General features: G+C 36.2%; 3 protein-coding genes across 7 annotated transcripts; 2 read left to right on the top strand and 1 right to left on the bottom strand.

Moving 5' to 3' along the window:
- Positions 1 to 142: 142 nt before the first annotated feature.
- On the top strand, positions 143 to 7,274 carry LOC147536109 (uncharacterized). 2 transcript variants are annotated; one of them, XM_086638848.1, is made up of 15 exons: positions 143 to 406; positions 629 to 781; positions 1,833 to 1,906; positions 1,980 to 2,118; positions 2,261 to 2,346; positions 2,454 to 2,607; positions 2,690 to 2,892; positions 3,622 to 3,833; positions 3,932 to 4,027; positions 4,325 to 4,446; positions 4,546 to 4,647; positions 4,912 to 5,021; positions 5,150 to 5,237; positions 5,863 to 6,059; positions 6,770 to 7,274. In XM_086638848.1, the coding sequence occupies exons 2-15, from the start codon at positions 668 to 670 to the stop codon at positions 6,978 to 6,980; spliced, it is 1,908 nt and encodes a 635-aa protein (XP_086494974.1). In that variant the 5' UTR covers positions 143 to 406; positions 629 to 667; the 3' UTR covers positions 6,981 to 7,274. The 2 variants fall into 2 exon arrangements, with proteins under 2 accessions (XP_086494974.1, XP_086494975.1); XM_086638849.1 differs by having other exon boundaries at positions 160 to 406; positions 649 to 781.
- Positions 7,275 to 7,649: 375 nt separating this feature from the next.
- LOC147536108 (endoribonuclease) lies at positions 7,650 to 13,239 on the top strand. Of its 4 annotated transcripts, none has more exons than XM_086638845.1 (13): positions 7,863 to 8,296; positions 8,429 to 8,500; positions 8,635 to 8,714; positions 9,144 to 9,369; positions 9,490 to 9,522; positions 9,976 to 10,058; positions 10,125 to 10,197; positions 10,470 to 10,815; positions 10,959 to 11,024; positions 11,202 to 11,290; positions 11,671 to 12,002; positions 12,131 to 12,491; positions 12,641 to 13,239. In XM_086638845.1, exons 1-13 carry the CDS (start codon positions 8,219 to 8,221, stop codon positions 12,857 to 12,859), a joined length of 2,058 nt encoding a protein of 685 aa, XP_086494971.1. In that variant the 5' UTR covers positions 7,863 to 8,218; the 3' UTR covers positions 12,860 to 13,239. The 4 variants fall into 4 exon arrangements, with proteins under 4 accessions (XP_086494970.1, XP_086494971.1, XP_086494973.1 ...); XM_086638847.1 differs by having other exon boundaries at positions 12,609 to 13,239; XM_086638844.1 differs by having other exon boundaries at positions 7,650 to 8,296; positions 10,959 to 11,290.
- A 1,554-nt stretch (positions 13,240 to 14,793) lies between these two features.
- Positions 14,794 to 17,167, bottom strand: LOC147536107 (large ribosomal subunit protein eL14y-like). The gene is made up of 5 exons (XM_086643349.1): positions 16,997 to 17,167; positions 16,772 to 16,873; positions 15,432 to 15,561; positions 15,204 to 15,316; positions 14,794 to 15,043 (listed from the first exon to the last, which is right to left on the bottom strand). The coding sequence occupies exons 1-5, from the start codon at positions 16,997 to 16,999 to the stop codon at positions 14,990 to 14,992; spliced, it is 402 nt and encodes a 133-aa protein (XP_086499475.1). The 5' UTR covers positions 17,000 to 17,167; the 3' UTR covers positions 14,794 to 14,989.
- Between the last annotated feature and the right edge of the window lie 156 nt (positions 17,168 to 17,323).

The raw sequence follows: 17,323 nt of genomic DNA, 5'->3' as shown, positions 1-17,323 counted from the left end.
AAAATCGCCTAACGGAAATATGGTCTTGGGGGCCAAATTGGAATATCGGATAAATATCGGAGCCAAAATTGCAGCTAGTTAAAACTTGGGGACCAAACTGGAATTAACCCAAAAAAGAAGGGGGAAAACGTTATAGTAGATTAACACAGCGTTAAAAAGTGGAGGGAAAGTAAAATGAAATTTCTTTGAAATCCAAAACTGAAATAAAATTCCCTGCGATTTCCCGCATTCACTCCTCTTTTTTGAAACCTAGCGAGAGACTTCTACTTTCTCTCTCTTCGCCTCGGAAGACAAATCGTTCTTCAAGCAAACCCTAGAAAACTCTTCCTTTTTCACAGAGATTCAAGGAGTTTCAACAAGATCGTAGATTCAATCTTTCCATCCTTGAAGATCTGAACTCTTCCAGGTACCACATCTCTTCTGTTTTTCTTTTCCCAGTCGATTTGATATCTGAATCTATTGATTCATTTGTATTCTTGTTTTTACTACTATTCATGAAAGAACTCAATTTGGTCTAAAAGTAGTTTTAGGTTTTGATTTAGGTAAGTAGATCGATTTCCTATTGTAAAAGGTTAGAGGCATATTGTGAAATCATTTCGTAGTTCTGATTTCCTTGTTATGATTTTAGATTAGGGCATTTTAATGCAGATTTAGAGAGTAGTGAAAAATGGCAAAGGTTGCAATGCGTGGATCTTATAGTTTAGGAGGAGGAGGAGGAGGAGATGAGTTGAAAGTTCAAGCTGGAATGCCAGTGAAAAGGAAGACGCCATCAGAACTGAGAGTAAGTTTCTGATGCTTTTCTTTAGTCACTCACTCAATAGCTTATTTTAATGTTCTTATATGCAAACAACCCCTCCTGCTGCTAATTGCTAGCTTTAAAAGGGTTTTTTTCTATTATGGATCATAATAGCTCAGATAAGACATAGTTTCCTTTTTGTAAGTTTAGAAAAATTGGAACCGGTACAATTAGTGAGGGAAGTCGAACTTTAACTTTTGTTTAGGGCACATCGTAGAAAGACCTAACTTTAATTAGAAATTGCCAGCAAGGAAGTGCGGAACCCAACTGAAGCTTTTGGCCTGAATAAGCCTGGTTACTATTTTGTTTTGGAAAATGTATATAAAATTTTTTCAGAACTGCAGAAGTGATGTAATACTACAAGAGGATGAACTAAGTACTGGCCATCTTGATCTTGGTTCTCTCTAATCTTATAATTATGTATCAGAAGGCATGGTTTAAAAATTAGGTAGATGCGTAGCTCTCGATGCGTCTTAAACCCATATGGTCTATTTTCACCTTGAGGCGGACAATAAAAAGAAAAGTACTGACATTGATTAAGTTTCTGCAACAATAAGAAGTAAGAAGGTTGATATTTTTGTTTCTTGAACACTTAAAATTGTATAACACTTCTCTTTTCCTAAACAAACTGCCTTGAAACAAAAAATGCTTTTAAACATTCTTTGGCAGAGAGTAGGTCTAACTCAAATGGTCACATGGATGCAACTTTTGGATATGATTAAATTCTTTACTTTTTAATTAGCACTTAACCTTCAAATGTTTGCAATGTTGAATAGAAGTAGCTTTAAACATGCAAGAACATTGTATATTCTGTAATAAACTAGTAATTCTATTCGCGGAGAAGCACTATTGAGGCTGCTAATTTAGCTAGAATTAGGGCACTTAGTTTTTGTGTACTATTTGTCAACTACCACAGAAAATATGCTCAATTATCTTACTCTATTTTTAGAGGCTTTATACGTCTAACATGTTCAACACTGACTTACGTAGAGTGAGAGCTCTTTACAAATTTTTTTTCGTTTGACGTATGTGACAGGGAGAACAATTGAAACGAAAGCATAGTGTAGCGATTGCAGAAGAACCTGCTTCAAATTTGCTTGGGTCTGAAAAGTAAGTATTCTTCTTCTTTTCTTAGTGAATTTCATATTTATATCCTATTGAATTCCAATATCACTTTTCTTAGGAACACCAATGGAATGACTCTTGGCCTTAAGAAACTGGAATCATCAAAAACTCCAAGATACATCGATACACGCATGGATGAAGTTTATCCTGTTAGAAAATCTAGCAACATGCTTAAAACGCTTTCTGGAAAAGCTAAGGTTTGTATTTCCTCCAGAAGTTACATAAACCGTATTTACAAAACATGGTTAGCCTCATCTACTTGATGATCTAATTTTATTGTAGTTATTATTTTTTCGGTTCTTGGGTTGAAATGCATCTGATCATATTCATTATAAGCAGGAAAATTTTTCAAGCGAGCAGATTAGTTTTCTAAAAGATCCCTCAGCTGGACCTGGTTTAGCTGTTAAGACTCTACCTCAACAATGGTATTCCTTTCTGATATGAATGCTATAACTTTCTGAGAATTGTCGAGCTCAGTTCTAACTAAGCATTTTGATTCATTTTCTTGTTTTTGATTCTACGACTCTGCTAGTCATGATGATTCAGCAAATTCATATGTGTCTATCGAAGCAAGTACATTACAGGCCTGCCGAACAACTGAGAAATGTACCCAGATCACCTTTCGCACTGTTGCTGAGCTTTCCCGGGGTAATGAGAAGTCATCTGGTCAGCACAATCTTGATATGGTAACTATAAAATTCTCAAATAGTAGTAAGACTGCTTAATGAATATCTCCATTTCGGTAATGTCGTTACATGATTTCAATAGAATGCAGTGTTAAAAGGACTGAATGTTCGTGAAGCCCCAAACACTTCCCAATCTGCTCTCGACTCTTTCGAAAAACGTAGTGATCTTCCATTTATATATTCAGGAGAATTTTCCTCCGAGTTCCAGTCTCCTGGTCCTAAAACTCCTATTGATCTCACTCTGAAAAGTACAATGCGGTTGGTCTCTTCTTCCTCCATGAATTGGTAAGTGTAAAAGAATTTCTCAACTTCTCATGCTTCAATATCTTAACTGAACCTCAATCTGAAATTGAAATTTGGCTGTATTTGGTCTTATTGAAGGCTTTAGATATGTAAAAATTGGGTATATCATTATCTTTACAAAAACTGAGAAAAGAGAGTGGGGATTGCAAAGACAAAACCATTAATAAGGTTAGTCCTTGTCCCCACTCTTGACCCTGTGAGCAGCCGCAAGTGTCAACATTGAGAAAAAACAGCTCTCCACTTCCATAGAAACGGTTATCCTCTTTGCCCTAAAAGAGCGAGGTGAGGGTGCACTTTCTCGAGGCATAAAAAGAGCGCATATCGGTGTCAAAAAGAAAAATGACAGTGCACTTACATAGGAACAGTTCATAACATGTTACTTAAATTTGTTATAGTAATATGAAGCCTTTCTCTAACAAACAAGAGTCTTGGGAATTTTCAAACTCTATTATGTTCAGAAGTTTCTAGAGTTAGTAAGGTTGGAGCTGATACTATGTTAGGTCGACGTCGTATAACATGCTTAAGAACTGGTTTAACAAGGATTGGTGCATCGTTGTGGTTTACTTGTTTCTCTTACAACAAGAGTTGTTATAATTTGAGGATATTTGTGCTCATTAAATTTTAGTTATAAAGTTTACCATTTTTATCTACTGATATTTGTTGAGGTCAGCGACGTCAGCCATATAACTGCATCTTCTTTGTGATTAACAGGTGCCATAGGTTAACTGCCAGTAGTATGTTCTGTGCTACAGCCCAGTTGATGCCTCAATCTGGTTCTGCGAATAAGAGTTATTGTGGCCAATTAGGATCCGTCTCCACCGATGACGTATCATTTTCCAAAGCTCTACACTCATGGGTGTTTCCACAATCTTCCCTTCCACCTATTGTCATATCTGCATTGAACTCGACTTCTTCCCAAGGAGGTTAGTCCGCTAAACCTATTATAGAATGTATATACATACATATATCAGACTAAGTGACCTCTATAACTTAAACTGATGTTTCTATTGGCACTTAGCAGAAGTGGATTTCTTACAGAAACGGCGACTGGCTTGGGAGGATTCTTTCCGGAGTCTGTACTTCATGCTACGAAAGAGCATGTGCGATATCTTCTATGGTAATTTTTCTACATCATATTTCAGTAAAATAGTGCTCGATTGACACATTTTTGTAGTGAGATACTATTAGAGACAGGTCATCTGACTTCCACTGTCAGCCGAGATCCAGAGACACCCATCCCCATAGAAAGTAAATATTAATTGTTAGATGACCCTGTATCAAGAAATTTGTGTCAACCTGTCATTCTCCATATGAATATTTGACTGTGCAGCATATGTTCCAAATTCAAACATAGTTTGTTAAAACACTTTCAGATTTTCATCATAATACGCTAACTTTTTCCCTCTAAATCTAGTGTGTACTTCACAGTTTGTGGTGATGTTCACTGGTGGTTATTTCTTGGGAAATAAAAAACGCTCTTGCAATGCTTATATATCTCAGTCAACAACAGGCCTACGGTCTTTGCTAAGAGAGCATGTAAGGTTTCTATCTTTTTCGTCGTATAACTGATGCTGCATCATCATTGTTACTTTTCTCTGATGTTTCTTTTTTCGTTGATAATGAACAAAATACTAGGACATTTGCTTCTCTATGCCTCTTTGCCATTCTGAAGTAGAACAAGCTACCATGGAAGATCTTGCCGAACTCTCGGAAATGGTGAAGCATAACCCTGGACAGGTTTATTTCTGCTTCTTACTCTTTTAAGTTTATCTATTTTTATCCTTATGGTTGATACTCATTCTTGCCAGCTTGGGCAAGAGTATCGGTAGAAAGAAACTGCCCAAGTCGTGTACATCATCTAGCTGATTGTCATGATCGTTGAAGTCTTTCTAAGTCAAACTTCTTTGTCAAGTTGTCAAGTAAATCACTTCGGCAGGATATTGCTTTAGTTTATACATATAATAATTGCTGTCAAGACTGATGTAGTACATCGTAGTGCAGACTCGTCGTGTAAACTCCATGTCTGACATGAATAACAATCCTCAATCTTTGCTGGCGATTACTGGAAAGAGGAGTGTGCATGGATTGTATGACTTTTTGTTAAATTACAGGTAAGTACATATCGTACGATATTAATTCAAAGTTTTCAAAAAAAAAAATGGTATCATACGATTTTATAACATTGACTGGAATGAGATTTGGACTGGATGTTAACTTCCTTTTATTTTGATTCTGTTAGGTCATTCTTGAGTTTGTTGAACGCTGCTGATGTTCCTGTGCTTTATTCACCTGTTCAATTTCAAAATGCATCTTTCTCTGCTCCAGAGGTGAGTATAGGTCGATTCACGATAAAACAATGCCATTTGCTGATTGTATTTTATCTTTTTCATAGAGAATCTGATCGTTCATTTATTTTAAATCTTCAATTTGATCAACTTCAAAGAGGCAATTATTTTTCTTGCTTGCTTGCTGAGTTTTTTTTTCTTTAAAGTAAATATGCTCCTTTGAAGTTCAGTGGTACTAATAATATTTGTTAAGCATGGGGAATTAGATGCAATTACTTCTTTTGTTTCTTTTTTATGCCGCTGTGCTGTTTCTCCTTAGGCTTATGAAAATTGAAGATTTTACACATCGTCTTATAGAATATGGATATCTAATATACATTATATACGATAATTTAGGCGACTGTAGACTAAATAATGAATATTAGTTTATATGTAGAATTCATTTATCTTAATAATCGAAAACTAATAAGTTTCATATCACCATCAAATAGAAAATCAATAAGAAATGTGGGGTCCCCAAAATATAAACTAAAGCCTTTTGAAATGTGGAGACACAAAGAAGGTGCCTCTAGCGACATTAAAATTGACTTGGTGAAGTGTTTACTGATCTTATACTCACTTTCTTAATCTTGGTAACAAATTCGAATTCATATTGTTCTTATTGTAGGTGAAATGCCAAGAACTGAAGAAAGTTGATGCTGTTGTTTCCACTCTAAAAGGATCTTCTCCTAGAGACGGTTCGAGGGAGGACTCAGCCTCAGGAAGTTATTACAGCATTGAGATAAAGGGCGCCATTCTTCCTCCATGGACTATATCTGGGATATGTGCCGCCATGAGCTCCAAAGGAGTGGACTTTGAGGCCAGGTACAAGTAAATTTCTCTTACTAAAAAATTTAAAACCTCGTTCGAAGTCTTACATAATGTTTGAGTTCACTATGAACTTATCTTTACTTCAAATCTTAAACATTACCTAGTTAACTCAAATAGTTTGTATTAAACCAGTCATCATAGACTCCTAAACTCTTATTTGGTAAATTAAGGCCAAAGGATCAAAATTGGCGATTGAACTGAGTAAACCCTAGACCCAGAGTCCCTAGTTGTTACATTTGAAACTTAGAGTATAATTGCTGGTATATATTTGTGTGTACATTATATCTATTAGGTTGAAGACCAAATTTCATGTTGGTGCTTGATTAAAAAGACATGGCAAATAGTTTGTATTTATCCATGCATGTACAGCCCCTGCAAATCTATGTAAATTTCTCTTATTTAGGGTAATGGTTAATGAACGCCAGATTTAAAGTCTTAGATCCCTTGAAATACCCAAACGCAGGACGGCTATGTTATGTTTGTGGTCGTCCGACTTAAAACCAACTGGTAATGAATGGAGAAGACCTAGATATTATATTCTTGGTTACTAGATTACCCTCTTCCCATGTGGGACAATCCTCCTCGGCTAATCATGTACGAGTAGAGTTTCTAGTAACACACTCAAGCACATCTTTTTTCACATTAAGCATAAGATCTCCATCTTGTTTTCTAAACCAGTTTGTCTTTTTTGGGTGTTATTGCAGTTTTACGGATGAACCTATTTCAGTGGGTTTAAATGTTGCATTCGACACACTTCCTCCGAATCCTGAATCAGAATCTGATAAAATCATGGATGAGAGTATTCATCCATTTGGTGTTTCAGAAGGTCTTATAGTGCCTAACTTGAAGTCTTCATCACTAAAAAGTCTCAAGTACTCAAATGGTTTTTACACAGGTTCTCTTTCTCCCATATGAACTTCTATCTATCTTTTAGGCAAAAAGTGCTCTAATGGCCTAATAAGAAGAATACTTATGTGTGTGGGTGTGTGAGTGTGAGAGAGAATGGACAGAATATACTCAAATGGTGGTTCTTGCTGTACTAACTTATAATTGCTATGTATCTTGTTGACAAATCTATTTGTGGAAGAAATGGTCTCCTTGAACTTTTGAGGAAATGGGACTATGAGGGAAATAATGTATGATAATTAACTAATTTCTCCAACTTCAACAAAACAAATGAGAAGAAAATAGAATGTTTTTTTTTTTTTTAATTTACTGGCAAGCATATTGTTTGTACATCTTATATTGTTATGTATGGTCATCCCTTCGGAGAAATGACAATTTTGTGCGGGAAAAAATTTGTTTTCCATAACCCCTCCCACCACCACATTTCCACCTTAACAGGTCGCCAGCAAATTGATGTTGCTTCCTGATTTTTGTAAATAGAGGAGAAATAGTACATTTTGATACTTCCGTTACATGTACAGAAGACATCTTTTCATTAAGAATCCACTTATACAAGTCTGAACAATCGATGCTTTAGAGGAGAGTGAGTGGAGTGGTTGATGGCGGTGTGGTGGGAATTTCAAAATTAGTGACACCCTAGATGTTTTTGTCCCATAGAATATGAGAAACTACTGCCACATCTCAATCAGTACTTCTCTCTCTAAGGGGGAGCCTACTCGGCCCTTCACTCCTGAATGGGTATAGAGATGTCTTCAGCGAAGCATGTCTCTGAAAGACGACGACTTCCTGCACCTAACCGCCCCCCTGCCTAAATTATACTTAAGTTCGGTACGGGTTGGGATATGGGTAAGCCATTGGACATAAGAGGATGAGGGTCAAACTCTTAAGTTTGTTGATGAAGACATTCGACATGCCTAATAAGTAATCTGTCACGAACTCATACGCCAGTACCCAAGACCGGCCAAGAGGGTCTAACGTTTTTCTATACAAAAAAAGAGGTTTTAGGAACCCGACCAACCCGACATAGCCCGACATAGCCCGACAGCGTTGCTGACTTCATAAATTCCTGATTTTCAGCCCCAGCCACTGTTCTTCTTCCCTCTCCTTCAAAAACCAATCAAAAAGGGTTTCTATTTATTCACTCAACCCACAGTTCTTCCTCCACTAAACATCAATATTTACTAAAAATTTACAATATCTTCAAGAATTTCTGATTATTTTTTATCTTCTTCTCTTAATTGAACAAGATGAAGGTTGTTGGATTGATTAGTGGTGGGAAAGATAGTTGCTTTGCTATGATGAAGTGTGTTGAATATGGTCATGAGGTTTTGTTTCCTTCTTAAAACCCTAATTTTTTTTTTGAAGTTTGAAACTTGGGTTCTTATTAGATTCTAAGGGTTTCACTTATACTGTTGTAACTAGGGTTCTTATTGGATTCTGGTTTTGTTTTTTTTTAGATTGTTGCATTGGCCAATTTGATGCCTCTAGATGATTCTGTAGATGAATTGGATAGTTATATGTATCAAACTGTAAGCTCCTTCTTATATCTCTTCCTCAACATTTATGTATTTTAGTCAATCAGTCATTTTGAATCACTGAATTCGAATAAAAAAGATAGATTTTATTGTTTAATGGGATATTTTTTGATGGGTTGTTTCCTCAGGTAGGTCACCAGATTGTGTTAGGCTATGCGAAATGCACAGGGTTGCCATTGTTTCGAAGGCGAATACACGGAACGACAAGGTTAGTATTCTAAGTTGGGAATTTGTTTTATTTTGTGGTTCGCAAAGGGGAGGGTTGGCACGAAAAGGGCACGACCCAACCCGCTTAGAAGCAACGATAAAATGACACAGCCGAATTATTAATGGCCCGTAATGGTACACCGTCACCAAAAGGTCCATATCGTGCCAAGTGTTCTCCCATGCCAGCCCGTTTGGCCACGCCCCATTAACAACTGTGAAACAACAAGCCACAAAATGTGAACTGCCGCGACAAGCCACAAAACGTGAACCAACCAAAATTTCAGGAGATTTCCTTCTTCGTTTCTTAATTTTGTTAGAGTATCGGAGTATCAATCATGAAATAATATGAAATGCCATATTAGATGATCTCACGTAGTAATTTTTTCCCCTTTCATCGCTTATCTCTGTTCATGTCATTTTGTTAATTTAGGCATCAAAACCTTAGCTACCGAACAACTCAAGGTGATGAAGTCGAAGATATGCTTATTTTGCTATCTGAAGTTAAACGACAAATACCCTCGATTTCAGCAGTTTGTTCTGGTGCTATTGCTTCTGATTATCAACGGCTAAGGGTGGAGAGTGTCTGTACAAGGTTAGGACTTGTTTCACTTGCATATTTATGGAAACAAGATCAATCTTTGCTCCTTCAAGATATGGTAATTTTCCATCACAAGTTTGAAAGATGAGAGTTATTTTTTCACTATTTTTGTCAGATTTTAATGGTTTATAATTACCTTTTTTGACAGAGTTAACCGTTTGACTTGTTTGTTCGACAGATAACAAGTAAGATTAAGGCTATACTCGTAAAGGTATAATACTATCAATTTAACATTCTATGACTTCTTATTTGCTATATCCTGTGACTGTCCGAGGCTCCGAGCATCACTTTCTTCAGCTTCCATGATCTAGTTAATGAAAAGTAGCTAGAAAGCTATTGAAGTACGATTTCACTAGCTTAAATCCAAATGAAACCATTTTGATGCAAAAGTGAGCATAGAGCCATTGAGCCATGATACATATTAGTACTGCGTAGAGTAATATATTGATCATGTACTATGTTGGTCTGGCATACAAATTGTAGCTTTTTATGCCCTTTTGAGCTTCTATATTCCCATTTACATTTCTTTCCAGAAGTGGCTTCATTAGTCATAATCTCATCAACCTCATTCCATCTGTTTCGGCATGGATTACCACTATACATTAAAATGCTTTTCTCATACTTTTGTACTAGAATTATGAACGGAAGATTTGCATTTATGTAGGTTGCGGCCATTGGATTGGACCCAGCAAAGCACTTGGGCAAGGAGCTTGCATATATGCAACCCCAACTGCATCGACTGAAAGAGTATGTCTGGGTCTGTTGTCTTGTTTTTTGTGATTTTTTGAGTTATTTTAATGCTTTGTCTTTCAGGTTATATGGGATAAATGTCTGCGGAGAAGGAGGAGAATATGAAACACTAACACTTGACTGCCCTCTTTTTAAGGTAATTTCCGAATCTTAGTCATACTAAATTTTGTAATCCACATTTTGAACCCAATGACTTATGGCGAATGAGTATGGCACATGGTATTTTATAAAATATTGTTTTGTTCATGTGTTTCTAAATTAAGAATGATAAGTTGCAACTTCCAAACTTTGTTTATAAAATTAAGAATGATAAGTTGGAAAAATTTCCAAGCTTTGTCTATAAAATTGTTCAAAAGCTAGTCAGACTTTCTGGAACTATCATAGGTATCTAACATCTGTCATTTCCAGAATGCCCAAATTGTGCTTGATGATTTTCAAGTTGTACTTCATTCTCCGGATTCCATTGCTCCTGTTGGAGTCCTTCATCCCTTAGCTTTTCGTTTGGAACATAAAACGGAGTCGATTTCTTTCAGTTGCAATAATGGAACAGATGATGCCTGGTCAGACGGAATGTGCTCGGTATATGAAGTCCAAGGAGATTCCGTACCAAAACATGAGACGAAGAGCCAACCTGAAGATTTACTTTCCGACTCCGAAGCAATTACAGTGATTAAGCATCAAATTTCAAAAACAAAGCGGGATGACACGTTTTCCCTAGGTTGTTGGATTGATAATTCTTGTGAAACTTCAGAAGGTAAATAGTTATCACCTTCTGGAAAATGGGATTCGAGTAGAGTAATAAGTTACTACTTTAAAACATCTTCTCAATTCAATTTCTCATCCCTTTTTGTGATCTTGTTGAAATATTGACGTCTGATTTATTTTCTGGATTGATAGGATTGCAGAGAGACCTGGGTTCTGTTCTAAAGAAAATCGAATCGCGATTGATTCAAGACGGTTTTGGTTGGTCAAATGTGCTTTACATTCATCTCTATATTTCCAATATGAATGAGTTTTCCTTGGCAAATGAAACATATGTCAGTTTTATTACGGAGGAAAAGTGTCACTTGGGAGTTCCATCTCGTAGTACAATTGAACTTCCTCTTATGCAAGCTAATCTAGGGAGAGCTTATATTGAAGTTTTAGTGGCAAACGACTTGAGCAAAAGAGTGTTGCATGTTCAAAGTATTTCTAGTTGGGCACCTAGTTGTATTGGGCCATACAGCCAGGTATGTAATTGGTTTCCTTCATCACTTTAGTTCATCATAATTTTCCAACGGAAGGATGGTTAGAATTCTATAGGCCAAATTTTCTTTTGTCAAATATATATATAGGCTTCAAATCCCTATTTAAAATTTGCACCCGGTAAGGTTTCAAGTTTGCGATGTTTCCTTGGGGAGCCCAAGCCTGACAATATCGACATGTATTGTTAACCAAGAATCTCAGGAAATTGGGTCTTCAGAGTTTGGCCCAGATTTCTTGATTTTTGTTAATCAAACTATTTCTCACAATTAGTCAATTTATGATGGATTTAGAAGTTTTGGGGCTATTATAGTTTAATGTCATTTTCTTCAGTTTTTCAGTATACTTCGCTCTCTTTTCTTTTCAGGCAACTTTGCATAAAGAAATACTTTACATGGCTGGGCAGCTAGGACTTGATCCACCCACAATGAAGCTTTGTGGTGGAGGAGCTACTGAAGAGATGGAACAGGCACTGGAAAATGCTGAAGCCGTATCTAAGAGCTTCAACTGTTCCATAGCTTCTTCTGCGATTGTCTTTGTCATTTACTGTTCTGCATCACTCGAATGTTCTGAAAGGAGTTTAGTTCAGGAAAAGCTCAAATCATTCCTTGAGCATAAAAGATCGTCCGAGCTGGACTGTGCATCTGAATTGCTCGATCCCATTTTTCTATATGTTCTTTCACCTAACCTACCAAAAGGGTATCAACTACTACGCCTTAACGGACTTTTCTTTGAAACACTTTTAGTTTCTACTTCCTCATTGACTTCAAAAAATGCTACTGTTAATGGAGGCAAATTTTAAATCCTGTTAATTTGTTATGTTGCAGTGCACTTGTGGAAGTAAAGCCTGTCCTTTATGTTCCAGAAGACATAGAAACTGAGATTGAAACCGATATGCAGGACTCATCATGTATAACAATTCCAAACTACTGGGACTTCGAGCAATCAGAGTGGCATGATTCTTGTTGCCAAAAGTACGTTATTCCTGGAAAGATATGTGTTATCGCTCTGAATATTGTGAATCAAGTAGCAGCTAAGATCTGTGCTGATTCTTTTGGTGCTGATAAGCACAGAAGCGAACCCCAGTATTTTGGTTCAGAGAAGCACATGAAGAGAATAACAAATTTCTGCATTTATCTGCTTGATAAATTCCTTATGCAAAATGGCTTCTCTTGGGAAGACATAACGGTAGCTTCTTTTTCCTTTGGATCGATCCTTTCTTGATTATATTATCAGTTCTGTTGTCATTATATGATTCATAATAGTATACATATAAATTCCTGTAATTCGATATTGATTTTTGAGGTCTGAAGAAACTTTTATGATTTACGTTGCAGAATCTGAGGTTCTACTTCCCGACAAACCTTTGTGTCGCTGCTGGTACTTTGTTACAGATCTTCACTAACGCGTTCAATGAATTCGCGGAGAAGAGCAAGAGGATCAAGATGGATAAAGACGAACCAATTTTTAACTTGATTCCAGTATTGGGTTCTGGCAAATCAGCAGACATGAATGATTTGATCACGTGTGAGCTTTTCGCATCCAAAAACCGATAAAATTCTCAAAAAAGAACAGAGACGCGATTATAGATGTAGAGAAGTAGAGAAGGAATTGAAAAAAAAACCGAAGTATGAGAAGACACTCAAGAGAGTCAGAATACGGCAATGACAATGCTTCTGATTTAGCCAGAGGCGAAAACATATAGCTTTGGGATTTCTTAAGGAAAAGTTTCCACAGATTATGACAAGGATAAATCAATTGGATTTGGTATTTCATGTATAACAATTTTAGGGTTTTGATAGATCATTTGAATGTCTACCGAATGCCCCAATTGGAGAACTTAACATATTAAACTCCATTGTTGAGTTATGAAAAAAGTATGGTAATAAGAAGTGATTTTGTTATATTTATAAGATTTTCTCTTCATCTTGCCAAATGAAATTGATATTAGAAGATATTTTCTTCCACTCGTGATATCCAAGTTTATGTAGTGAGATCAAGGGATTGAACTCTAGGTAGGTGAGCTCACAATTGGGACTCATTGAGTGTGTAAGCAATAGAACTCACGTTTAAAAGTTACAACTCTGGCTGGTAAGCTATATCTTGGTTTGAAAGTCATTTTACATGGGAGGTCTAAATTTTGTGAGATTTTGAGATTAGTGAAGTTTCCTTCAAATTTTAATGCAAAAAACTAAATTTGGCTTTAAAACAAAATCCATGACTAAGAAACAGATATGTGTTGATTTCGTTTCTATACCAACCGGATGATTTGGTCCTCAATTGTGTCTGGGAGTTTGATTTCCAAAATTTGTCAAACCTTCAAATTTTACCCTCGCGATATTATGTATTATATTTTCTTATTGTTTGTGTTCAACTCACCTCCACTTCGTCATTCTCTTTCTTCCACCTTACATTCTTTAACCTAAAGAGGTCGTCCGCCGGTGAACTGACGACCTTAATTTTCTCTTAACTTCTCCTTCCATTACCTCCATTACCACTTTCTCCACTTTCTTTCTCTGTGTCTTCACTTTCTCTCTCTCTCTCTCTTCCATATCTCTCTCTCTCTCTCTCTCTTTCCCTCTCTTTTTCTCTATCCCTATGTTCCGACGAAGAGAAACCCTTCGCTTGAACTTAGTCCGGATTTGGGGTAAACCCTCAAACCCAGACTCCCTATTCAGATGCTATAGCACACAAAATTTCTCCGAATTGAGTTTTTGAATGGCTAAGCTATGGAATCAACGCTTAAAAATTTAAATTCCATGGTTATGCTATCATATCAATTTGATAGTTATTTTACATGAATAATACGTATTTTGTGCTATTCTCAGATGGGTGAAATTTCCTTCAAACTTATTTACATGAATGGCTAGAACATAACTTTTATTGAGAATGTGTTTTTGAATGTCTAAACTATGTAATTAAGCCTAAAAAGTTCATAGGTAAACTATAACTTTTGTTTGGAAGTGATTTAACATGGTTGATCTAAATTTGGTACAAGTTTGAGATGGACGAAATCACGAAATTTATTTTAAGTTCAAAAGTTGTATAGCACACGAGTTTTCTTCCAAAATAAGATTATTGAAGTTTAAACTGTAACATTTGCTCTTAATTGTTAAAGGTCCATGGCTAAGCTATGGAATTTTCTCTTGAAAGTTAAAGGTCCACAGCTAAGCTTTGGATATTGATTTGACCTTCCCTCGATTATGAGATCGGAGAAATTTATTGTAAAATTCAAAACCTATGACATAGGAATTTTCTTCATTTTTGAATATTTAAGCCACAGATTTCGGTTTTAAAAGTTAAAATACAATGACAACAATAAGAATATTGATTTGAAAATCATTTTACATGAACAATGCAAATTTCAAACAATCTGAAATTTACTAAACCTCCTTCAACAATTTCAAGGACGTTATTCTTCCGATAGAAAAAGAAAGAGGCCATTGTAAAAGTGTTTCACCACTGGAATCAATATAACAGAGTAAAAACATTATAAAAACAGTAATAACATTAATAACTAATAGTGAATTTTCCAACTCCACAAATGAGATGATCAATGTAACTAGGTCTGACTTGAACTGCTTTTAATCCCAAAATTGGTAAAATACCACAATCTAAACAAGTAGCTAAATAAAACAAATAAGTTTATAAACCTCATAACCAATCTTGATTTCCAATCGGAGGTCTCACGCGCTCTGCTTCTTTAGCTTTGAAAGTTCTTGCCTGATAGCTCCACCTCTCTGTATATTCACATTATAAAAACCTATTAGTTCACACACAATCCAAAGCTAAAACCCTAAAGATTTTGGGAAGGAAAAGAAACAAACAACTGCGACTATGAAACTTCAACCGAAACCAAGATTGACGGAAAATAGAAGTGATGTTTGAATTTGAACAAACCTTAATCTTTGCCAACATAAGCTTGAACCTGTCAAAGTCAGTTAGGGCAGCCCTTCTCTTCTGGACAATCAATTTTCTACCCCAAGAGCTGTTCTCCCACTTGTTCTTAACATCTGAAATATCATAAACAATTGGTTTCGGGTTAGAGCGAAGAAACTATAGGTACAATTCGACAGAACGGTTTTGCGTTCACATTTTTTCCAGCAAAGGAAATAGTATACGACTTGCCTGCAGCTTCCATGGCTTCAATTAAGGCTTTCTTTTTGGGGATTCTGCCTATGTCAATCTTAATGTCTGTCAACGACAGCCTCTTGAAGTTCATTTGGCTTCTAACCATATCTGGTGCATCGACAAGAGCCTGTAACATTTTACATTAAAATACAATCACAAAAATGAATGCATGTCTTATTGTCACAAAAGCCCACAAAAGCCTCGACTTGCATACAAATTCATCCGAAAACTTGCCCTCGCAACTTATTTTTTATATGCCAAATAAATTATATATATACATATATATAATCCTCTAAATACGATATATGCCATTTATGCTTGACCAAGAAATGGTAAAGATGCTGACTTCTTTCATTTGACAGGCCACTTCATTTACGGACCGTTATGAGAAGAAGCAAGCTAGTGGCTTAATGCTCTTCACTCGAAATCCATCGAAAGAAAATAACTTTTAAGTGCTGGAAAAAGTAACTAAAACATAGGCTGCTTCTAAATTATGTGTTGCAATATGTATGGTTAGTGAAGGTCGATGAAGTCTTGACCCTTTATAAGGTTATAGTGCGAGAGACCCAAAAACGACAGAATATTACTTCTTGATAGAAAATGAGTTATGTACAGCCCAAATGACCGCCTACATGACCGCCTCATATAAGACAAGGGGCAAAATCTTCGTTTCATACCTATGAAATGACAATTTTACCCCTTATCCTATATGAGGCGGTCATGTAGGCAGACATGAGGGGGTGGTACATGTATCATCCTCCTCCCTGGTTTTGATGACATTAACTCAACTTCTAACCAAGATACCCGATGTGAGTTATGCAATCCCATGCCAAAATTTGTTGAGTAAGACTAGATAAGTACGACTATCCAAATTTTGATATGTTCGTTCGATAATCAAAGCATCTTAGATTTGATAATCAGAAGTAGCATACCAAAATGAATTAGATAGCTGAGACAAATGGGTTTATTGAGCAAACAGTCATAAGATAAAAGCACTAAAATCGATCAACAAATACGAATGAAATTATATGCATATTCTTCAAGCTCCCACATAAAGATTTCACATCTTCTTCAAGTTTCACAAGTAATTCAAGTTTGCAGATTTATCTAAATCATATCACTAATTACTCTTACAGTCTTAGTGAACAACACAAACTACACCATAGTCCATACAACGCAAAACCCTAATCACTAGACCTTGTTCTTCAAAATATATGAAGTAAACCTAAACTACACTACATATAAAGCAAAACCCTAATCAGATACTTAGCTAGAAAGAATTGAATGAAAGAAACCCTAAACAGCTAAACTGAAACAAATAAAAATGAAAACTTTACCCTGTTCTGATCAACAACGTCGACAATCACTACTAGTCTCCCATAATCTTTTCCGTAATTGACAAGAGCAACTCTCCCAATCTCCACATACCGCTTGAAAGGCTAGATATCAAAATAACAAACACAGATACTGTCAAACCCTAAACTTCAAAGAAGATCTACTAAAAGGAGAGAGATAGAGAGAGATTAACAGATATGAAGTAACAGATGGTTTCAGAGATTCACCATTTTTGAGAAATCTGAGAGATTGTGAGTGAAGAAAGAGTCGCAAAACTAGGGTTTGGTTTGGAGAAGAGAAAGGACTAGGGTTTCTCTTTTCTCCTTTTAATTTGTTCAGGTCAAGTGAAAAGCACGTGCGTTCTCAACGTGTCAACTGGTGGCCCATAGTTCGTAACTGTCGTGTCTTTAAGAAGGTAAAAATTTAAGGGAATTATGGGCCGACAATAACTGCCGAATTACTACTGGCCTAAATCCCGACGAAACAATTAGATGGCCTCAAACCTCCAGGAACTACATTATTTATACCTCAAATTCAATATTACTGGATTTGAA

The sequence above is a fragment of the Eschscholzia californica genome, unplaced genomic scaffold, assembly GCF_041429995.1.
Source record: "Eschscholzia californica isolate CP2 unplaced genomic scaffold, dmEscCali1.0.p SCAF_5, whole genome shotgun sequence".
Lineage (NCBI taxonomy): Eukaryota > Viridiplantae > Streptophyta > Magnoliopsida > Ranunculales > Papaveraceae > Eschscholzia > Eschscholzia californica.
This window is presented reverse-complemented; position numbering and strand designations above follow the sequence as displayed.